The 25,202-nt window shown below is 35.5% G+C and overlaps 1 protein-coding gene across 9 annotated transcripts in view; it reads right to left on the bottom strand.

Annotated features, from left to right (window-relative positions):
• The window catches only part of ATRX (ATRX chromatin remodeler), a 77,375-nt gene that overhangs the window by 38,777 nt on the left and 13,396 nt on the right, over positions 1 to 25,202 (bottom strand). For 6 of the 9 annotated variants that reach the window (XM_051629911.1, XM_051629918.1, XM_051629917.1 and 3 more), the window contains 9 exons: positions 24,626 to 24,678; positions 22,882 to 23,006; positions 21,458 to 21,577; positions 17,763 to 17,872; positions 15,492 to 15,559; positions 11,324 to 14,238; positions 8,485 to 8,563; positions 1,833 to 1,963; positions 1,128 to 1,310 (listed from right to left, as the gene is read on the bottom strand). In XM_051629911.1, the coding sequence (XP_051485871.1) occupies positions 1,128 to 1,310; positions 1,833 to 1,963; positions 8,485 to 8,563; positions 11,324 to 14,238; positions 15,492 to 15,559; positions 17,763 to 17,872; positions 21,458 to 21,577; positions 22,882 to 23,006; positions 24,626 to 24,678 (3,784 nt within the window). Of the gene's footprint in view, positions 1 to 1,127; positions 1,311 to 1,832; positions 1,964 to 8,484; positions 8,564 to 11,323; positions 14,239 to 15,491; positions 15,560 to 17,762; positions 17,873 to 21,457; positions 21,578 to 22,881; positions 23,007 to 24,625; positions 24,679 to 25,202 lie in introns of those variants that run through there. The other 3 variants (XM_051629912.1, XM_051629913.1, XM_051629919.1) reach the window with 3 other exon arrangements.

The following is a 25,202-nucleotide window of genomic DNA, read 5'->3' as shown; positions in this document are numbered from 1 at the left end:
TATTACTGTATTTATGGCTGAAGTTTCTTCAGGTAGTACAAGCTTAAACCTGACTCAAAGGTCAAATAGAAATATATCTAAACTAGTAGCATTTACATATTACTTCCATAGCGACTTTCAAGAGCTACCACGGGGCATTGATAACACCTTGTAATTTCAGTTTGACCTTGAACAGAGTGGAAAGCCTAACTGGTTTATGACTAATCAAGTTTAAAACAAGGATTACTTTACATACAAGGGGAAATGTAGTATTATTAACAGGGCTAAAAAGTAGTGAGCTGAAATAAAATATGTGGTTCTATGTGAGAGTAGTGAATTTAATACTTATACTAAAGAATCCTGAGCACATTGCCACTGCAAGTTACAATTACTTTTCTTGAAATAAATGTTGTTGGCAAGAGTCAATTCCATAAGGGTGGAAAAACATAAAAGTACATGTAGATAAAAATGAGAGTTGTCATTAAAGAAAACAATAAACAAACTGCATTGCACCTTTTAGTCTGTGGCACACAGCCAAAGCTGGCTAGCATTTGTGCAACACCAAGCACAGCAAAGCACTGCACCTTGACTTCCATGGAACACTATCAGCATCTACATCGACCAAGATGGCAGTGTGCATTTATCTTGACTATCACCCCCCTCCTCTGCTCAGGGTGACTCAATGCAAGGGGCTGACAGATTCTTTGTTCTTGCATGCAACAATCAACATGAAAAAAATCAGTCAGGCATCGCTTCACAGTGCCATCTGGTGTTAAACTGAAGCTTGCAACACTTTAATTCCAGGATGGAGAAAGGTCTGATGCACAAGGGCCTACTAACAGCTTGAGCTAATTTCCACAAACTAGACATACTGGGACTGCCTCTGTTGTTGAAGATTAGTATTCTAAGACTCAACAAGATTAATCCAATTCAGAGGATATAATCAGTGGGGAGCATTGCATTTGTACTCAACATTTTCAACAAAACTATTTATCAAACACAGGTAAGAGAATTCTAGATTTAATACACACAGAAGTTTATAACGAGGTTCTTAAATTACTGAGTTTCAGACCTCCATTCTGACATACTTCGGACTTACTTCACAGAAGCAAGTACTTCTTATAACAAGAAACCTTTGGATTATGTACCTTTCCTTCTATTTCTGCGCTTCCCTTCTTTTTTGTCCTTTGGCTTCACCTTTTTTTCTTCTTCACCAGATTCCCCGTCACTCACTGTCAGCTTGTGCCTCAGCAGCCTGTGTCTGTATCGTGGCTTCTTTGATTCTTCTACCTCTGAATCCGATTCAGAATTATCTTCCTTCTCATTCTCTTCTGTCAGAAATAAGAGTCAGTACAACACGCACACTGGTAATTTTTTTCTTACTTAAATTTGGCAAGAATTAAAACCTGAATTAATTTAGGCTTAAATTAAGTGCTTTTGCCAGGAAATCACAAACAACACACCTTGGTTCCCTCTAATTTTAAGTATCTTACACTTCCTGAACACTTGGAATATCTGCTTCAATGACTGTATGTATTAATCAATTCTTTCCTATGCATGTGCACGTCTTCCTATTTTGTTCAAATTATTCCTAATAAATCCTTAGGGCTTCTGAATTAGTGACAAAAATCAGACTATTAACAATAAAAAAAACAAACTTGCAGAAGAATAAGAGATTATAATTCCCATAATAATGTACATTGGCCTCTACTGGGCAACTACCTATCAACATCCATGACACTTTTGTGTTGAAAGCTGAAGAAACTTAAATAATTATAACCTTCCCAAGTGACATTTGAAATTATGACAGGTGCTACAGCACGACTCTTTCCTAGATGCTTTTCGGTGCTCACCATCATCTCCTGTGTTTTCAGTTTGCTTTGCAGTTTTCTTTTTTCCTTCATCCGATTCATCATCTGAAGATGCATCCTCATCAGAGGAAAGATTGGCTTTGATTTCTTCTAAAAGCATTTTCTTGGCAATTCTTTGAAGTAAAACAGAAAAAACTATTTATTCTGTTGTTCAAGTAAATCTATGAATGATAAGTGTAATCCTATACCATTCAGAATTTTAAAAAAAAGGGTTGAAAGCCGAATAAAAAGAAGACACACGATGAAAAGTCATTGTGGTAAGACAGGACATATCCACAAAAATCTCATGTGAAATGTAATGTGTTATAAGAAAGCAAATCTGTTTAATGCTTCTTAAAAAAGATGCTTCATGCTTTACTGCGAGACTGGAGAGAGCTATAAAAGGCATGAACCTAAACTTTGCATTTTATTCATGGTCTATTTGGATGGACTCTTGCCAGTTCTGGGATAGGCCCCTATATGAATTGTAACTGTAACAAGAACCTTAAGATGCAGCAGACTAATATTTAAATCATAATCACTTCTAGTACTTAAATCATTCCCCTCAAAAATGGTTATCATGCTTAACTGATTGAAATCTATGAGCTTAATTTCCTGAGGCACTGAATCTACTTGATTAGTGTATATGTAAACAACAGTAGTTTTAAAAACAGGGTATCACTCAACATATTTTAAAACAAGAAGAAAGAGATTATTGCAATATGCATTAACTCACAGGTCAAAAAAATAAAAGAACAATTATTATGCTACCTGTATATCATTTGCCTTCAACTGTGTTACCTTTCTAGTTCCCTGGGCCCACCCTAATGCAACAGAGATGCTGTAGCAATTGAAGCAACTTACAATGTTTGAAGATGAATTAAGTGCGTTGGGAAAAAACCCCACACTGAATCCCTCCTATAACTACAAGCACTAGCCTTACAGCAACTACAGTAAAAAAATACATGTGTATATAATCATAGACAAAAAGAAGGGTTATCAAACATTATGGGACCTGAACGTCAAAGAAAAATTATGGTCCCATTTGCCATTCCACACACTGTTCACTTGACATCTCGCAGTTTCACTTCAGCACAAGAATGTTTTCACCTAATGTACAAGAAGTTACTATGAAAAAATAACTTCTTCACATGCTCTTGCAACATTAAAAAAAATCTTACATGAATCTATAAAATGAATCAAAACAGAATGCATCAAAAGCACAGGAAAACAGAGTATATCTGAGGACGGGTACTTTCAGGGGGGAAAAAAAAAATCCTGAAAGAAAAAAATCAAGCCTTCCTCATATACATTTCAGAAATGCTACAGTTATTATTCCTTGATCATAAATTTTAAATGAAGATTTTTTTTTTTTCTAGGTGAAATCTGGTCTGCCTTGTCATTCAGGAGAATAATATAAACTGTATGTACACAATTCAGAATGGGAAAGCTGTTATACCAGCCAAAACAACAGTTCAAAACCCAAGAAACTGAACCACAACCTAGGTTTCACTTGGAAATGGCAAAGGGGCAGTTAGCTTTAAGTATGGCTTCTTATACCTTAGAAAATTAAGTTACTTCTATATATAAAATAGGTTTTGAACAGTATTTCATTTTTCAGAATGTAACAGGCCCCCAAAACAAAAGAACTTTTCAAAGGGAATTTTCCCATGGTGTCTTTCCTAACACTTCTTACACTATTGTCTGTTTCTGGGAGTGTATTTTCCAAACAGTTTCCAATGTTAATGAATATTCAGTTATTATTAAAAGATGGAAGTAAAATGGTTTAGTAAACAGTTAAGATTGGCCAGTGAGTCACAGACTACCCATCAGCATCCAAAACATTCCCTCTCTTTTGAGACACAGCTTGCAAAGAGCTTTAAAATGCAATACTCTTGGTCAGCTTTAATTCCATATATAAACAGATCACAGTTTGAACCCAATGAAAATTTACTAAAGTCCACAGATAAGTAACATCCTCTTCCTAACTTTTTTTGCACTAGAGGATTTGGAAAAGGGACCTAGTTTTTGTTCTGTTTTGTTGTTGTTTGTTGGATGTTGTTGGGTTTTCTTGTGTTTTGGTTTGTTTTGTTTTGTTTTTAAACTGACCACCTAATGTGTAATAGCAACAGGAATAATTAGCTCCTTATATAAGAAATTAAGACTACATTTCTTCCATCTCTTAACGGTCATAAGACCTTTTTCTTCAAAACAAAGCTGCTTGGAATATCACAGGCTGATTTCTCTTTAAAATCTTGTAACATAAATTATTAACCTCAAATCCTACTCCAGGAAATGCAGACAGAAGCAGATTGGCTCATTTTTTATCACCAAAGTTCTGTTTTGGAAGGGAAAAACAAAAAAAGCAGAAACACTAAAAAGAACTGCAAAATTTTAAAATTCAGTCCTGAAAACACTGCCTAGTAATGCTGTCCTCAATTGCATCAGCAAAGTTAACACAACTTGTATGTGGATAACAATACTTACCTTTTATACAGGTCACCTTAAAAAAAAAAAAATCTGTATTTTTAAACAAAGGTTGACTTTGGTTCTTAACAAAGCAAGACATACATTTTTATTTGTTCGTTTATGAAATATTTTCAAGAAAAAAAGAAAGGCAAATGTATCATTAATCTAAAAATACCATGCACAAAACCTGCTATCCACTAGGGGAAGATGCTGTTATTTTCCTACTAATCATCATCAGAACCACCAACCAGACCAAACTTACTAGTTTCTAATTAATTTATTTTAATAATGTTGATTAATAAGTTATTGCTTTTATACTCTGAGGTAGAAAATTAAACATTTTAAGCTACAATAAAGATTCAACCACTTTCCACCAGGCTGATTGACTGTTTAGAGAAAAAAGCTACATTCTCTTCAATGTACATTAGGATAAAAGTGTCAGACACCGTTAAGATGCTCAGTATTTAAAAGATTCATATTTTTAATGTCTGTTAAGATTTATATCTGATGTACAAACATCTGATAGGAATTTAAAGCATAAGCAATACTAGATCCAAACATATTAAGTCTTGTAAATGCATCTGACAAATGATTCATGTAACAAATAATTTGAGTGCCAGACTCTTTAAATTTATTTTAAATTAAATTATATGTGGCTCAGGATTATATATCACATTTCTTTTTCAAGATATAAACCCATTTAAAAGTGATCAGGTTTCTAAGCTAAGAAATTTGCTAGCTCTAATATTTTAGTATTTGCATTAACATCAAACTGCAAGTACCATGAAAACCAAGCTATGAATGTGAAAACTCACTCACTTTCTTCCAAAGAAGCCCATGAAAATCAAAAGATACAGGGATATTTATTTGGGTCAAGAACATAAAAATTTCCTGGTGAACCAGATGTAACGGTTGAACACTATAAACAAATATAATTAAGAAGCACAGAGAACTGTATAACATCCAGCACAGGGCTCCAGGTACTTAAAAAAACTAAAAAATACCCACACCAAAACAAAACCCCCTGCATTTCCTTCCTTTCTGCCACTGACTTGCTGTGACCTTGAACGTGTTTTGTTGCCTAGCCCCACTCCATCTTATTTAAACAGTTTGTGAGATTTGTATAAAGGACAATTTCCCAACACATTTATACAGTGCCTTACAGAATGGGGCTGTAATCTCAGCCAGGACATACAAAAACAACCTTAGAACAAAGTAACAATATATAACTTTACATAAATATGGATTTAAATATATTTCACCTCTGTAAGAGTGACACCAACAATATACATTTATAAATAATGAGTTGGTTACTATGTATTTTTTAACATGCTGAGACATTTTAAAAAGAGGCAAACTGGAAGTTACCCAGGGCTTGCTTAGTCTCAGTACGTGACTACTTTAACTTATCCTTCAGACATTTCAGCAAAAATGGAACAGTAGGTGCAGCCTTTCCTGATGTGGAGTTGAGTCCTCCTGATAATTTGCACCATTCATGCTCATAAATTTTAGAGTGGCAATATGATGGACTCAGATGGTAAAAAATATTGATGAGAGAACGCTACCATTGTAAAAATTATTTTTCTCATTAAAAAGTCACATTTTTAAATATTACTTAGTTACCGTGAAGTATTCATACCAATTAGATTATATAAACTCACACACAGTGTTCATAAATACCTACTAATTACATGTAGCAATAAGGTTGCCCAAAACAAGCCTTTGGGCAGGGGAGGATATTTTTGTGTGGCTAATAAAAACCACCATTGCTTCAGCTAAAGCACCACTGAATTACATGGACCTCTAGCACATTACAAAAAAATTAGAACCATTTAATATATATTTTAAGATATGAATATTTGGATGTAATGTCATACATGTTTTAAAAAATAGTGAAAACTGCCAAACACCTTGGTTTTAAATACTGTACTGTCTTTGTTGGAACAGTCTGATTTTCAAGCTGTCGGAGTTGTATTAAATTAAATGCTTGGACAAGAAAAATGTTTTACAAAAATTTATTGCATCCATCAAATACTTAAAGGCATTCTGCATTAGATACACTATTAACTTCTTAATAAACAAAACTACTGCAAACATATTAAACAGTACCATTTAAAAGATCAGAAGGACCAATCATAGGTAATTACACAACATAAAATGAAAGCATACAGCACTGTATGTCATATTATGACCCACTTGGATATTGCATTTTGGCAAAGATGATTTCAAGACTATTAATATTCATGTCATGCACATCCAAAGGTATGCAAATAACAGAACATCTAAACTAGAGACTTGCAAACATGAGAGTTCCCACACTACAAATATCCAGTAGGTACTAGGTACCCTCTTTGGCCTGGAAGAAAATAGGCAATTTATCTGAATAGTAGGTAAACTACTTAAACACTTTGTGTTGAGTAAACAGAAAAACAAGCTTTTAATGTCTTGAAATTTGTTCCATCTTTACATTTCATATCTCTGATTTTTGGTGCCAAGTACAATGCATGATTTATGTAAAAATCAGACTGCATTTACCAGAAAACGTCTGAAGGTTGACAAAATTGTTTATTGACAAAACACCTCCCCATCTCATAAATGTATTTTCAAAATATCCCTAAATAAAAATGTCAACAAAGATTCAGCTTAAAAACAAAGTACAGAAACTGATTTTTGAATCCCATGTTCGTATTACTGATTTGTCTGTTTTCAATTGGGTTAACTCATTTCCCAATATAGCTCCTAAACTAATTATTAAGCTCTGTCAGTAACATTTGTGTGCTAAACTCTAAACTTTGACAAAAGTGTATTGGCTTAGTTTTCAAGCAGAAACACTTAGGAAACAAACAAAAAAGAAAAAAGAAGGATAAAAAATTAACCAAAAGAGACTGAAATTAAAGCATCACTGCATCATTTTAAAAAATCTTGCATTACCAGTGTTTACAAGTCCTGCTTATGACCTGTGCTGTCAAGTGCCTAAAGCTGAATTATTTGATTCAATTTCGTGACTGAAAATAAGCAAGAACTCCAACAGCAGCAACATTCTGAAGCCAAACTGAGGTCAGTAAAGGATGTAAAACAGTGCTTTTAAAATTTACTTCAGCCACAGATCAAAACATACAACTCTGAAACGAAGATACCATATTCTAAACTAGTAAGGCTCAGAAGCAGAAACACTCCATCAGCAACTGTGCAAAGCTTTGAAGCTGGTCCCATACATGCTATATGGCAAACAAAACCCCCCAACTAGTAAGTTTTTTAAATACTGTATAAAAATTCGTTGAAGAACTATTCAGTCTAACTACAATAACTTCTAAAAAGAAACTGTGGCTCATAATTGAGCAATACTTCATGTTGTGCTTTCACTCATTAGAAAACAAAGCTTTTTCACTTTCTAGCTGGGCTGATTTTGATAACTACAATGGTATTGATAAAATAAGACGACTTAACTAACCATATCTTACATATTCATTTATTATTTTACTTGAAACTGAAGCAATACATACAAGCCAGAATTGTGAAAATATCTATGCAAAGACTTAAAATTAATATGTATATTTAGTTTCTTTTGATACCAGTTGAGCCTATGCACAGTGCTTGTAGAATCACGGCCTTAACTACCACATTAGCTACTTCAGGTACTCCTTAGTGGAGTAAAACTCAGTTTAATAAACAGCTCAAAGTATCTGTTTTCTCCACATTTGCGTTTTCTCTTTATTGAGAAAAGGTGTTTCAATTAAAAAAGCAACTTACGTAACAGTAATAAGCAAGTCCAATCTGAAAATATTTTAGCACTGCATTTTGCACAGATGCAAATTTTTACCTTCTTCCCATAGAACTAGCTGAAATTCACATTTATAAGAAGTAGGTTTTTACCTGCCTGAATGAAATAGTAGCCACAAACCTCACACTTCCAATGGGAACATAAAATGGACAGTGCTGCAGTGCATTTATAACACACCCTATGCAAGGTGTGTTAGCTAAACACTTCTAAATACTCTTTGCATTTCTGGATTTTGGCCTCTGTTTTCTGGCCCCTTGTTCAAACTTGCGGGAAGCCCGTGAGCGAGTCTTTACAAGGCAGGCAGCCGTGGTTTTTACAACCTGCTTGCTCTTCCGTTGCGCCGGTTTGCGCCCACGCCTAGGGTGTGTTATAATCTTTTTTAAGTCCTTACGGATGGTATCATACCTATTCTCAGGATCGTCGTCATCATCATCTTCCTCCTCCTCCATTGGAACAGTCCTTGATTTAGTCTCTCCCTCATCTCCTGGGGGAGGAAGGAAAAAACAGAAACAGAAAACATGAATGCTTAATAGATGTAAAAACAGCAACAACACAGCACATCAAATACTGTCTCCATCAAGAATCCCCATATAAAAATAGCTTGGTAATACCACCAACTTTTCTACCAACAAACAAAAAAGCCAGTTACCTATCTTGTCACAGAAAAATCAATATTTTTATTAACAAGTATCTAGTTTTCAAGCAGCACTTTTGTCCACATTATGCTTGCTACTACACACAACTTGCAATTATCTGCTTACAACATAATACGAAATGTGGGGTTTTACACTCAAACACAGAGGTGGAATATTCCACTTAGGATTCAGAAATGAAGTTTTGTAAGAAGTTGTTAGCTGCATTTCAGAAGCTGCACTATTGAACTTGTGCAAATTGAAAAGAAGGCCCATACAAATATATTACGGAATCACCAAACATCAGCTACCCTGATGCCACAAAGAAGCACTTGAGAACAATAATTTTTGCCTTCAGAGTCTCAAATACACTACATGTACATGTCATGTATGTGTGAAGACTTTTTGAAAACTACATGTGCTGTCCTTGCTGCAAATATCAAAACGCAGCTGCACTATATGGATACTCTCTCATATGGAAAGCACATCAAAACGAACAGCATGGGACATGTAACAGGAAGAACAGCACGATCTGGTATCTGCCTTTAAGCTTCTCTGCACTCACCCGACTGAAATGAAAGGAATCCAGACTATTCTTAGCACAAATAGCAGCTTCTTTTCTCTTGTTATTCTGACTTGTAAGTCAGTCACATCTGTTAGTTAGTAAAACTAAGCTTAGGAAAAGAGACCTCAAAATCCTAAAGGAGCGACACTGCTTCCTCATCCATAATTTCTACGGTGGGGAGTAAACTAAAACTGGGCTACGAGAGCCTTGCTCCAAGTTGCTTCAACGTCTGTTTGTCCTGGATTTACCATGAGCCAGATGTCTGACAAGACTGTGTAAGGTGAACACAGAAAGTCTATCACTCTTGGGCTTAGATTAATAGAAGTATCCTGTTGGCTGAATCAGATTCTAAGTCACATTCAATGATCAACCTATATAGTTTGTTCAGACATAGAAGAGACTCCTTTATTTATTCACCTGTTAAGCCAAAAACAAACAGAAGAGAAAGCACAAGTTTGCCTCCTCTTAAAATAACATATCAAAGGCAGATTCTCATAGAATCCCACAATAACTAAGGTTAGAAGAGAGCTCTAGACACAATCTACTCCAACTCCAGCCTCAAAGCAGAGCTAACTCCAAAGTGATGTAAGTTTTCTAAAGGTCTTGACCAGTTTAATTTTGAGTGTTTCCAAGGACAGGGATTCCAAAATTTGACTATTTGCAGTGTCCCACAGCAGTGGCATCACTGGGGAAATTACAGCTGTGACAGCCGTCAAGAAGTCCTGAAAGTCTCAGTATTACATGCAGAAAGATGCAACTAAACTTACTTCCTCACAGGGCCTCGAAAAACAAACATTATAGGACTGTAATAAGAAACTTGTTTTCCAACTGTTTCTCTACAACCATGGAAAACACCATTAATCAAACTTTGCTTTCTTACAGGGCTCTAAAACCAAAGCAGCACAGCATCTGTGAGAAGCAACCTTTGCACCTGCAAATAACAACCTTCTAGAAAGTAAACTGCAGGAAAATTTAGGGACCAAGTTGGTCAGCATCAAGTTAGTAGGAAAAAGAAGGAACATCATGTTTCATTTAAAATCTGGGTATTTTGTTTACTTGGTGGATTGGGTTTTCCTTTTAAGAAACTACAACCAACAATAACCTCATTTTGCCCCTGCCTAAAGGGCTTTTTGGGAAAACCAAAAAGCAACTATGTCCCTTCTATCTTCACAAATATACTGTTTCACTTTTTTTTTTTTTTTGCAGTTTTGCAAACTACTGTAACTGTTAGCTCAGATACAGTAAAGTCATGTACAGAAAGTTCTACAAAACATCATTACAAGCAAACAAATAGGACACAATTTACTTGTCATGGTCATTAAAACAGTAAATCTAATTCTTTTTCTCAGATGGAAAATTCATTATTAAAAATGCGTACTGTCCACGTAATGTGAAAACTACCCTTCCTTTTCAAGTTCTTTAAAACCAAGTGTTCAAATTCTGCAGTTCCACATTTCTTTTTAACTTCCTAAAGATACAAGACACTGATTAAATAGTTCTACCTTGATAAGAATTATTACTGTTAAACCTGCTATGAAAACAGTAAGCAATGACAGATTTCTGTTAAATGACACAAGCTGCTCTAAGGCTACATGGGTCTTGTGAGGCACAAAGATCACTTGATTTTTAAAATGCCCCAAGTCTGAAGTATTACCTCTAGTGCCATAACCACAAGCTGACAAATTTGAGTTCGCTAGATACCTACTGCTTAAAACCAGTTCCTGCTACATAATCCAGGGCAAAGAGAGGAACAGGTTTTAGAAAGTTGTGCTGCAAGGAAATACCTGCTGGAATGACAGACTATAGCTTCTCAAGCCTCTCCATTTTACAGTCACATCCTTTTTTCCCCAAGTAACAAGTTGCACAAATTGACATAGGTGCTTCCAAACCCTTATCGGAAAACGTAACAATGGGCTGCAAACATTTAAATTTATATTTACCTACTTATGAATATATTCACTTCTAGATTATTAAATGTCACTCAAATCTCACAAATGTCCTCTATTAGTATATTAAGAATATATGTAGATAAACATCTTTTGCACACCTGATGACTGACAAAATCCTGTACCAGCAGACAGCACTAGGTTTTCAGTCACTGGCATAATTTTCTGCTCATCACTGCTTCCATCACCTGTTGAATTCTGTTCATCATTTTCTTCTTTATCAGATGAGGAAGAAGTAGTGACAACCACCTTCTTTTCTGCCACTTTCTTTTTTAAGTTACTCTTTTTACTTTCTTTTACTGACCCTCTTTTAATCTTCTTCTTACTGTCTTCATAAGACTCCTCATCAGAAGAGGACAATGAGTCATTCTGTTCCTTCTTGGACATTTTCTTTTTGTGACTTATTTTTTTCTTTTCTTTAGATGCAGTTTGTTTTTTATTCCGCACAGCATCTTCAGAAGAACTCTCCTCTTTCTGGGGAGATTTCTCAGCATCAGAGGATAAATCAATTGGTACTCTTTTAGCTACCCTCTCTCTTAAACTCCTCCTTTTCTTTTCTTTTAACACAGGTTCAACTTTAGTTTTGTCATTTTCAGAAGAATTGCAGCTTCCTTTCTCTGGAGATGACTTCTCAACATCAGAAGAGGATTCATCTTCTTTTTTGCAACTTTTCTTTTTCAATTTTTCAGATTTCTTTGCTTTGTTTTCTGATCCTTTTTTATTCTTCAATCTCTCTTTTGAAGAATCAGAATTGTGCTCTTTCTTTGCAGATTTGTCAGTACTCTCTGAGGAAGAATCTTCCTGTGCCTTTTTCTTTTTCAAATCCTTGCTCTTCTTAACTTCGGTTAGTTTTGCACCTTTGGGACAACTCTCCTCTTTCTCCACTGAAGACTTCTCAACATCAGAAGACTCATCATGCTTTCCCTTTACAGTTTTTTCTTTTAAGTCTCTGTTGATCCTTTCCTTGGCAGCTGACCCTTTACCAATTTTTTTATCTTTAGAAGAACGATTAATTTCTTTCTCTGTGGAAGACTTTTCAGCATCATCATCATCATCAGATTTATCTCTCCGTTTCTTCAAATTTACCTTTCGCTTACTACCTACTTTTTTCCTCTGCTCTTCTTCAGAGGAATCGTAACTATCTTCTTTTCGTGAGTATCTTTTCTTAGCTTTTTTTGCAGACTCAATTTTACTCAAAATCTTAATTTCTTTTTCTAACTCAGAATCATAGTTTGAAGAATCTGAATAGTTTTGTCGTTTCTTTTTAGCAGCAGCAGAATTTTTAGCTGATTTGCCTCTTTTAGCATCTAAATCTGAACCAGAACTGGAACTTTTTCTTTTTCGTTTTCCGTTTTCATCCTTTACTGGTTGATTCTTTAGCAAATCACCAGTCTTCTGATCATTTGTTGGTGCTTCACTGTTGCTATCAATATCTGAAGAACTGTGACTCATCATAGCTACTTCTTTAAGAACAGCTGGCATCTCATCAGAATCTGAGCTCTGATCTGATACGTATGGCTTTTTAGATTTAGAAAGTTTATTAGGGCTAGGACCATCAACAGTACTGTCTGAAGGATTTCTTTTATCATTTTTCCTTCTTGGTTGCTTTGATGATTTTCTCTTCCGTTTGTCATTACATGCCTCATTGCTATCTTCTTCTGAATTTGATGTTAAGGGACTGATGTCAGTTTGGCGCCTCAGAGGCGTAGTCTTCACACGTGGTGACCTCCTGAGATCAGATTCTTCTACAGGTGAGACCATTTCATTCTCTGTGGAAGGTTCACTGCTAGCATTATGATTTTGTTTTACAGAATCAGAATTTTCTGCTTGAAGTGCATCAGCATCCTTACTTTCCTCTCCTAGACTGCTGTCTTGATCTTCAGCTTTAACTGTAGACTCTGAAAGGGAAACAGGAGTCAATTTTACTATCAACTCTTTTGTTCCTTTAGCCGATGATTTTAACTTGGTACCACCTTTGGTATCTTTCACAGGAGTGCTCGATTTTGTATTTGAATTTGGATTCTCATTATCTGTTCCTGTATTTCCACTGTCTTGCTCATCTGAAGCAATCTGAATCTCCATAGCGGATTCTAGAGTCTCAAAAATATCTTCAGGAACAGATGAGGGAATGGACACTATATCCATGTCTAAAGCCTCTGTACTATTAGGTTCATACTGAGGTTCTTCATTTCTGCCAGACCTTTTATCCTCACCAGAAGCACGCTTCTTATCTGTTTGTTCCACTGTTGGAACACTTTGATCCATGGGCTCACTGTCAGGCTGTTCGGATGCAACTTGCTTTTCGGTGTCATTCTCTTTTAATGCCACATATTCCCTTCCTTCATCTTTTTTCACCTCATTTTTTTCTGATCTAACATCAGGTTTTTTCTCTTTGGTATTTTTATCTTTGATTTTAACATTCAAAGCTTGAAACTCCAAGTTTAGACCTTCTTCTAGTGCCAGATGAGCTTTTTTCATGTCATTCAACACAGATTTAAAAGCTTTTAGCTGATAAAGATGCAGACTTGGGCTTGTTTCTACATTTTCTGCAGCACTTTTCAAAAAGCTTACAAAGCTAGAATTCAGGTTTACTGTAGTTTCAACCAGCTTTTTTGTTTTCTTAACCAAGTCCTTTGGCACCATTAGTGCTTTATAAGAATATGTTAGTGAACCTGAATGTGAATCATCTAGTTTTTTTTCTTCACCATTACAACTGGAATTATTTCTCTTTGGAGAAAATTTGGCTGCATTGTCACAGATTTTACTTTTTTCACTTTCAACTCTGATCTTTTTTTTGTTTTGCTGCAGTAACTGTTCTAAGTTCTCAAAGACACTGTCACATGCAGTGACCAAGTCCAACAAAGGCTCTGGATGGCAAACATAGCAGTGCCACTGGTTATTTTCATCCAGTATAGTTGATAGCTCCTTTCGACCCAGGTTGCGCAAAATGCACTTTTTACAGAAGGCGTTATGGCAAAAGTCACAGCAAATCAGATTTCCACCTTCAGCACACCACCTGAAACAAGGCATAAAAAATGTAAGTCTTATCTCTGTAGCAAAAAGGTGACAAATTTGAGAAGGTTGCATATTTTTCACTATTTGATCAAGAATCTGCATCTTTAAAATTCAGGTGATAAACACATACCCATGAATTGAAAACACTCTTAGCAGCACGGAGAATTGAGAATTGGAAAGTCAGAAAATTAGGACAGAATCACAGAATGTCTTGGGTTAGAACAGACCTCTAAAGGTCATCTAGTCCAACCCCCCTACAATAAGCAGGGACACTTCCAATTAGAAGAGACTGCTCAGAGCCCCATCAAGCCTGACCACGAATGTGTCCACGGATGGGGCCTCCACCACCTCTCTGAGCAACCTATTCCAGTGATCCAGCACCATCATATTAAAGATGACATTTTTCCTAATATCCAACCTAAATCTATCCTTTTCTAGCTTAAAACCATTACCTCTTGTCCTATTGTTTCATGCCCTTATGAACAGCTCTTCCCCGGCCTTCTTGTAGGCCTCTTCCAGGTACTAGATTAACACTAAGGTTACCATTAAGGTACTAGATTAACAGTTCACAAAGCTGAAATGGTCCTAAAGCAATTTCAGCACTGATTTTAAGACAAAAAATAATTAAATTTTATTTTCCATGTTTCTTCTGATATTAATTTTCAAGTTGTTTATTTTATTTTACAACAAAATGCAGTGGCTTAGGTCTTTCTGGCATCAACTGGTATATTATTAATCCAGGCATATATGAAAAAAACCAAAACCCCACAAACTTTACTGATCTATGTCTTTATTACATAGTCTTTGATGAAGACCTGAAAAGCTGCTGACAAGTAAACTCACAGGCATCACAAACTACACAATTTTGATGGGATTACACATTTAGATGTTTGATACAAGGACAGAGTAGTACTTACATGTTTCAAAAGTGGGAAACGCATCTGGCAAAATTAAGTTTCTATGACTCACAAGGTTTTGAATGTCACATTCTATGCCCATCTTGAAAGTATTTGTAAGGTGGCATGCTATTGAAAAATGTGATACCTTGCAAGTATCTTTGATATTGGATTTCCTTATAAATTGTTAATTACTGTTAATTACTAAAATAACAAGTATTTACAAAAAACCCTCAGGTTGAGCATTTCTTGGTGAGAAACAATTGTTTATTGAGGTCTTATGTGCTGGTCTTCATCTGTGAATAATTCAATTATTGCAAAAGAGCTGTGGTTGTTTTCTCAGGTTTTGCACACCTACCTGCACTGCTCATCCATTCCATCTGAATCACGGCTAATGTCATCACTCATGTAATACTTGTAGCAAGTCTGGAAAGAGACAATTTGTATGATTTCAGTATGTTTTAGAATCAAGCCATTAAAAGCAGCAGCTGCAAGGTCTTCAGCATTCTAACCCTCTTACATTTGTGTTTATCAAAAACACATCTTCCGGAGATACAACAGGTCCTAAACCACATTTTATTTAGATGGCTCAAGATTTATTTGAAAATGAAATAGGCTTTGTTTGATGGCTGTGTATTTGTATATTTTAGAATAAAAAATGTTTCTCTTTTTAAGTTTTTTTCCATCTATTTCCTAGGTAAATCAACATCACATCTTCCCTGACCCAATCCTACATAAAGTACAACTTTCAGCTATATTCTCCATATGCCAGCAATCAATCCCATAAGGCTTCATACAGAATGGCCTTCAGTATTTACCCTGATAAATGTTAATATTCAAGGCTTCAATGTCCAGATGTAAACTACACATTTGTATTGAAAAATCAGTATTAGTAAGAAAAAAAATACACACAACTCAGCTAGTAGTAGCAGTGGCTTCAGTTGCTGGATTCTTTAAAACAAATTTTGAAGGTTTGGGATTTTTTTCCAGCTGCTAATAAAAAAAGTTCTCCCAGGTTTGAATAGGGAATGAATACTCTGAATAGAAATTAATAAAAGCTATTAGCTAAATTCTGCCCTTTTACCCACTGAATCAGTAAATTCAGAATCCAGAAGAGGCTTCAGCACCTGAATTTAAAATTATTATTTTCCTTTATCTGGTACAGTTATGCAGTTATATGCCCGTTCAACTAAACAAACAACAAAAAAAAACAGTAAAAGCTGATGTTCATACATTTGAGGGAACATTTGTAGTCAAAGGAGAACAGTTTCTCAAGTATGTGACTGTTTTCCTAAGCAGAAAAAAAATAAGAGAAGAACTAAGCACAGAAAGTAATGGAAGACATTGATTTTATCAGGGACTTCCTTTCCTCTCTCTTGCATTAACACTAAGGCCATGTTCAATTGAGATACAGAAAATTATGGGAAATACCAAATTACATAGTTATCTAGCAGAGCATCTAGCAGAGCTCAGTCAAGAGCTGCTATTGAACCCAACACCCTGAAGACATTTAAAAAATGAACCAGATGACTTGCACACATTACACAAACACAGACACATTAATGATTTTCAATCCTAGGAACAAAAATGAGGCTTCCAATGAAAACTGAAAACAGTTAGTTGTCTTTTAATCTGATTTTTCTAAAGTATATTTTAAAAAAGAACTCAGCTGAACAAATAGAAGAAACGAGCCAAAACATCAGACTAGGCAGATGGACACACTTGAGATAGTAAATCGGCTGAATATGCAGCACTACCTGGGAACTGGGGAAGAAGCTGAAGGGAAGAGAAGGGGAACGCTAAACATGCATTGCAATGCAGACTTGTAGCTGTCTTTACAGATATATTTATAAATACAGAATTTTGACAACTACAGAGATATGCAAGAGATGTCTCTATATCTCTTTGAAAATTAAAAGGACTCGACAACAAGAGGTAGGAGATGTTTCCTTCCTGCTCTGTTCCCCACCTCTTCCCATTGTAGGCAACTTAAGGCATAACCAAAGCCACCACAAAACCATGTAGTTGAAGACCCAGACGATGGTTTTGGATTATGGACTAGACCATTTTTACAGAGGCTGACATAAATTACAATAGTCCAGGGCTGTACACAAGTGAAACCGAGATGGTGTCCTGGTTTGCACCAGGATGAAGCCATTTTTCATTTGACTGATTTTTTTTCCTTCAGTAAGCGTTCCAGCTTGGACTGACAACAAACGCTGGAAGCTACTTTTCCTCTTCTTATTCCAACCCTGGTTTATATACGATGCTTTACCAGGAGATCCAGAATTGAACCTGCTCTTATAATACATTATGAGTAGGCAAACATTTCACAGATCATTTAACAGAAAAAGTTCACTAAAATTAATAGCTTTAAAACTGTAAAAATAGATTACAAAGAAGCCACAATGAGTTTAACTGGGATCCAAGAAAATATGAATATAATTTGTAATCCGTAACTGCCATTTTGTTTTCTGCTTTTAGTCTCCTTAATTGTAATGATAAAGACTGAAAAGTTTATCAGCTAGTAAATAAGAACTATTCCAACAAAGACCCCACCCAAATCAACTAGTAAGACATTTCAAACAAAAAACAAACAGTACAAACTGTAGAACTGTTTACCACATACCTTACAAATAAGAACTTTCAGTGTAGGATGTCTATAGATTGAATCCTTTTGAAAGTGGTTCACCTGTTGCCCACAAGCTGTACAGCTTACAATTCCATGCAGTCCTTCCTCTATAGAGAGGATTATAAACCACATATTAATTGTTTTCATTTTTTTTTTAATAAATCTGTATACACCTGTTTCATTTTCTTACAATACTTTATGTTTTTCATATGTCTTCATTAGTTTACTACCCACTCTGTTAAGAGAAATCTTTCTCTATCCACTTGCTGTTTAAAGACTAAAAGACCTTTCCTCAAATTTCTATACTCCACTTGGGATCAAGATACACATTTTTTCCTTTGAGAGGTTTAATTTGGATTAACCAGTCACCTCATGAGAACACACCTAAGCAAGAGTTATCACTAAACTCATTAAAAGCAGCCTTTATATTCTTTACAACTTACTTCATTTAATCTTTGTTCATAAAATACCATTTTAATTAATGTTTGTATTATGGTACTTCTTTCACAAACAAAAACATGGAAAACCATTACAAAATATGCATGAAATCCTTGCAATAGCATCTGAAAAAAATGTACTTTCATTTTTTGTTCCCCTCTTGATGGTGGGGTTTTGAGGTTTTTTTGTAACAACAATTTTGCAGTAATACGTATGTTCTCTCCATCTTGCTGATTAGCTCCCAAAGTCTGTGTCTCTGCTGCTGCATGTACAGTCAGTCAAGAAAGTGTATCTTAAACCACTTGGAAAGGTGGTGGAACTTGAGGTTGGGAGGCTCACTACATGCCAGGCTGTTAAACTGACTAATTAATACTATGGGGCAGTTTTGTTTTCAACAGCAGTGATGCTTTCAAGAAAATCACTTGTGAAAGCTCAAACTCTGCTCATACACTTTATAAAACTTAATTTGGGATCAAGCAGATGGAGGTTTTATACAGGATTACTTAACTGTGACTTGTCCTTTGCTGTCATATTACGTAAGTAGCATGAGGAAATGAACTCCAATACTTAACGGTTACAGTCTGAGTAAAAACTATATATATCCTTTTTTTTTTTCCCAATAATCACTACCACAGAATTACAACTAAGCACCAGCACCACAGTTAAGGAACTGAATGAACATTCTCAAGACACAAGGCCCATTACCAGTGATTTGCTATGGAAGCACAATCACAATTAGCTTATAGGCCAGTAACAACTAACACACACATCCTTACTCTTCAGTAAGAACTCTAGTGGGAGGTGTTCCTGCCCATGCAGTGGGGCTGGTACTAACTGATCTTTAAGGTCCTTCCAAGCCAAACCATTCTATGATTTTATGAAAACTGCAGGTTTGACATTCTCAACACAAGATTTGTTGTTTTCATCATCAACACATGCATGATTGTCTGTACTGCAGAGTTCACAGACTCACAAAGCAACTCATGACCTCAAAACCAGCTCAAACGCCTATTTCAAACACTGCTGGTAAACCTCAAATAAACACATCTATCATATCAGACTACTTGGAAAAGAACACCACAGTCTATTACACCAAGCAGCAAAGAAGCCTACCCCGGCTTTGACAAACAACATAGTCCTTAAATGAGTGTAAATATCAGAAGGCAAGAGCCAACTGCGGGGGAACAAGCTATCTGCTGTTAAGTCCCGAGACACTTCCCCCCTCCTCTACAACTTGTAAGGGAGAGCACTACTGCCTCCTTCCTAAAAATTTGCAAGTTGGCACCAGAAAAAAGGAAAATTTAGAAGGTAAACCTTTATAATCCATATTACCACAAATTATGATGATTTGAAGAAATTAAACAACTACTAATTCATTATCACTGAGAAAATACTTTTAAAACTTTCCTAACTATGAGTTCATTAGCAAATTCACAACCATAACAATTCTGCAGACAAACCTTGAAAATAAGGACTGGCACTTGGCCTCTTACAGTTCTGGAGAAGACCTAGACAGGCAAAAGTTCTATTGCTACTACTATTTCTAATATAAATGGGACATACAATTCCTAATAAAAATGCAAAGATGCACCCTGCAAAGAACAAGACAGACTGGCATTTATTTTATTGTTATTATTTATTTACTTGCATTGTGGACAGAATTTAGGACCTCAAATAGTGGCTATCACATGCTTACCTGCTTGAACCAGTAATGCTAAACTTTGTGTGTGCACAGAGGAGGCACCTCACACTAGTAGTGGCACAGTAAGTCCCACTTTATGGAAATAGACACGCAGGCATAGTATAAGTGGATTTTGCACTACTTCTCCTGTGCATGTCACAAAACAAAACTGCTTTGATACAGTCCTAATCCAGCTGTTCCTGAGGTAGGCTGCAGTCATGTCCCTCAGCTGGCTATCTTTCCTGGCCTGGAAACAGGGATAACACAGGAGCAAGCAGTACTTATTCCATTTACCCTGAAAGTTTATGGGATCTTAACACGTGTACTGGAGAGCCTTAAAATCTAGTAAAAGGTTATCAGTAGTGACACAGATACAGAAAATTCTCTAGAGATGGAGAAGAAAAATGAGAAGGTCACATGAATTGTCCCAGGCATACAAATACAGGCCACAAAGCTCAAGCAGAAGAGTCCAACCTCTTTAACACTATACCCCTAAAGATTTATGTTGGACCTCTTGTAAAATTGTTAAAAACACAAATGGAAAAAGCATTGCTAGAAGTTGAACAGATTATCTTGTATTAATAGAACAAAACTGATTTTCAAAGATAATGCAGAGAAAACATCAATGCTCAAAATGTGATTAAAATCATGTATGAGCCCATATGTATGCACAAGCACATTTCCATGGTCACATTTTACTCTTCTTCAACCACAGATGGAGAAATAGCACTTATTATATCATAATAACACTTTAAAAGAGACCAAGTATCTCAAATGATACAAAGCGAAGAACGAATAGTGTACAAGAGTTACTTGTCCGAGTATCCTGATTAATGCCATAAGTGTGTGAACTAAGGTATCTCTGGTGGTATTAATGAAAATATCTGTGTTCTTATTGACTACTTTACACATAACCCTCCCTCTCCTCTCCTTTTTGGAAGAAAACTTGGGGAGATTTCTTTCTTTTGTCACTGTTACCTACTTGACTTCTCCTCAGTTTCAGCAGCAGCTATAGAAAATGTGCTGGCACAACAGCTTTTCAAATATAACCCTTAGAAGAGGTGCCACTGGTAGGGAACCTCCCCCAATTTAAAAATAAAAAAAAAGGCTTTGAATTGTTACAGGTATTAGGCTTCCTGTTAGCTCACTGATTGATAATATGCCTATAAATATCTCTGCTCAAATATGGTTGCTTTCTTGGTGAAAATTCTGCATCAACAGTTTTCCAGTATCATTCCTTAAAAAAGGAATACCCATAACACCTGACTGCAACCACCTAACTGTTCTGAATAAAAAGCAAAAAGGATCCATATGGAGTAACTAATGATGTATCCTATATCTACTGAAAAAAATAAGTTTAATGAGAACTAATCTTAGCTTTCACTGCTGCATTGCAGGGGCAGCAATGGAGGCTAATTTTGGCCAGCTAGAATCCTTAATGAACAAAAAGCCGTAAGAGTGGAGGTATTTTTAGGATTATTTATCAGAAATAGGAACAATTTTTAGATGTACCAAATGTGGTCATAAGCAACAATTTAAACCCGTTTTAATAAATGTTTTAAATTGTATTTACCTCCACGCTTTTTGGGAGCTTCAGGTTTCATTTTAACGGTATTTCTGCTTCTAAATTCAGGCCCTTTAAAATCATCTTTGTCTTCATTCAGCACTGGCTCAGGCTGTACAACCACTGTACCTAGAATAATTTTATTTAGAAATTGGAAACCATTACTCATCCAAATCAAGTGCAAAAGTTCTGTTTAAATAAAAGCTGACACAGCACCTATTAAAAAGAAGTGCAATCTGTTGATTAAACTCAACAAAAGTCTTGAATGCACAAATGTTCACATTAAAAAAAAAACACAAAAAAACCAACACAAAAAACCAACACAACCAAAAAGACCACCACACACTTCAAACTATGTTTGTCTTGCAGCTGCAGGACAAAAGCCAAAGACTGAATAGGCTACAAGGAGCAAATTCTGCTCTCTCTGGCCTGAAGTGGTATGTGCAGAACAGGACTGTCATACTGCTGGCTGTGTGTGGGACAGGAATTTGCAGTGCAGTACTACAAATAAGGGTCTTTTGTTCAGGTCACTTGAATCTATCAAAAGCCTTAAAGTAACTACTCTTTTCTCTTTTTCCCCCTTCTACCCAGTCTCCCTCACCACAAATGTCAGTAAGAAATAAATGAAAAAGCAAACGAGTAAAACCTGTTTTGTCATTAATTCAAATTTTCACTTTTTTATTTAAACAGAGGAGAGTACTAATCCAAATTACATGAATGAAAAACATCTTTCCTACTTAAGAGCTCAGTTCTAGTACTTTTGTTGTGAGGACACTGGAAATAATCTAACATTCTAAGAAAGTAAATTTGAAGTGGCTGCTTGAAATACTGCTACTTCTGCAGCAAGTGGCAGAAGTCTCTCCATTTTTTTCTGTTAACTTCCATAAGTAAGAAATGGAAGAGATTAATCAAACTCATGCTATGGTTAAGGAGAGCAGGATGTGGGCTTATAGTACTGTTTAAAAAGGGTGCTTAAATATAGAACAAGTAATGACATCCACCCCCAATACTTAGTTTTGCTGCTGTTGATCTTATTGTTAATAACCTCTAAGACAGAAGAGTAAAATAAGTAAGACTTTCAAGTGACAGGAGTCTGAGACTTCTACAAAAGAACAGAAATAATTATTTCCCCTGTTTCATGTTGCTTTTATACAGACACCAGTAGACATTTGAAATTAAGCCACCAACACATCCTGATGTACCCACAGATGAAAGTATGCTGGATTCAAAACTAAAGCTGCTGGGTTTCCTCTCCTAAATGTGCTTGCACAGGGTGAGCATGTGGGCGCAGGCATTTATGTTGATATATAAAAGCCAACAGGACCTAAGACAGGCATTTTACTAATACATGTGCATTCTAGTTAATTGTTTATGCTGCATCATAATCTTGGTTAATTTGCTGAATTCAGAAACAAAGAAAGAGATAAGACTACCTTTAGGCAAGCTTTTCATATCAACATCGTTTTCTGAGTTTTCATTTGAAACATCTTCATTTAGGGTTTCATCTAAGTTTTGTTCATCATCTGATCCAACATACTTTGTTACAACTGTAGGTTTCCTGCATAAACAGAAAAAAACCCATAGCATGACAAATATTACATACTGCAATACAGGTAAGCCTGGTGCTTTGCAAGCAAAACACCACCTGAATTGGGGAAACTTATGTTATTTTTAAATTAATTTAAGAAATTATGAGGTGGGATGCTCTGAGCTATTACAATCAGTAAGTTGTAGGGTAATTTTCTTGTTAGGAACCAGAATTTTCCTTCCTTTGTGAAATCAAAAGATATACCAGTAAAGTATTTTTGTTCCACAGATTTGCTGTATTGGTTTTTTTTGTAAAATCAAGGTTTGATATGTTTTTGAGAAGGTTTGATGTGTTTTAAGAAGGATAAAAGCCTAAATGAAACACAAGTGAGGGTCTGCTCAGAAATTTTATACATCATTCCAAGTTTAACAGGCAGCGCAAAGAGAACACACAGATATTAGCAAATGACAAAAAGCAGCTTGGCAGAGAAGATGCTTGCAAGGAAATAAAGGAAATGCAGAATGAAATTAACAAGCTGATTGTTGAATAAAAACACCAGTTTCCAGAATTTCATACAAACGTAATTTAGAACTGAATCCATTAAAATGTATTAACCTACTATGGCAGGGAAGGGATAAAAAAAAAAAAAAAAATTAAAATAAGAATGTTGAGCAAAATTTTCAATAGTCTGACAGTAACCATGAACTGCTGTAGGGTACTGTTTTCATCAGTACCAGGCACAGTACCATAAATGCATGAGTGAAAATACTTTTAGTGATAGGAAGCAAAAAACCAAGACAGTAAAAAATTATATAAATGAAAGAGTTCAGCAGGACGTCGGATTCAGAAGATTAAGGAGAAATTCAAGCCAAGTATAAAACCACACTTGCAAATATGGAATCACAACAAACAGAAAAGGGAAAATGAAGATTATTATTTAATTCCCACAGACATGATAAAATACACAAACTTTGATTAGAAGGACTGAAAAGAGATGTACAACATGGTTAAAGAGCAGTAAGAAGGCAGCTGTTGAAATAGTGCATTTGGAAGAAGAGCTTACATATCTACACAGAAGGACATAACTTGAACGAGCATCAGCTGAAAGCAGAAGACGAGGAGTTTTACTCTAAAAGTTTGCTGTTATTTAGGTCACAAATAATTTGCCTCCAGTAGGGTCAACCTGGAGGGTCAACAGTGATTTTTTTTAAATCAAAGAGAAAAAAGGGATTAAGCAGAATACAGCAAACAGCAGTTTCTGCACAGGTCAACTTAACAGCAGAGTTTGATTGTACAATCTCCCAACAGTAAGATGTATAAAGCCTTTTTTCCATATGACCCAGCTTACATTTTTGGAAGAATCCTGCCTGTACAAATAGGAAGGGTGAAGGAACAATTGTATAATCACCTTTGCCCTGAAGATACATGATAATGTTGTTGTCTTTGTTGATAAAAATCTAGCTTTAACCTTTGACCAAAAAATATGGTTTGAATTTTAAGTCTGCAATGAGGCATTTGTTTTACCAGCACTCTGCTGACTTAATGGACCTATACTGGTGTACACTAGAAGTATCTGGCACAGTGCATAAACTTTTCTGTTATTTCACATGCCAAAACGTAATTTATTAAATTTCCTTTTCCGAGCCAACCTTTTTGAACGTGATGATCCTATGGATTTGTTTCTTTCTGAAGAACTACTGCCCTAAAAACAAGAAAAAATTAAAAAGTTAACAGATTTGTGACCAAGTGACATGACAACAACAATAGTTTCTTACATTAACTAGGAGACATCTCAGAAATCACCAGTGCTCTTACAAAACAAACCAACAAATTAAAAGTAAGAAAAGAATTAACAGAAAGTTTTCAATAGTCATGCCAGTCCAGTTAAACTAAATCTATGAAGTTTCAGATCAGCAGTAAGACTCCAAGAAGTCATTATACTTTAACAGCATTTTTCATTTCTCAACAGAAATTCAATCACATACTTCAGGTAAGTAAAACCTAACTCTCTGAATTGTGTTAAAGACGTTTTTCCCAGGAATTACTGTGCATCAGAAAGACAATGAAGTCGAAGTAAATTTGTGCATTTCTAGAATTCAGAAATAAGGGGAGTAGACTGTAGAGAAGGACTGCTTGCATATGCAAAAATCAAAATAAGTATCATTCAAAATTTTATAGTTAATTTTAAATTTATTTTTAAATATTTTACATCTGATGTTTCTATTC

The sequence above is a fragment of the Apus apus genome, chromosome 12, assembly GCF_020740795.1.
Source record: "Apus apus isolate bApuApu2 chromosome 12, bApuApu2.pri.cur, whole genome shotgun sequence".
Lineage (NCBI taxonomy): Eukaryota > Metazoa > Chordata > Aves > Apodiformes > Apodidae > Apus > Apus apus.
Note: the sequence above shows the minus strand (reverse complement) of the source record. Positions and strands in the feature narration are given on the sequence as shown.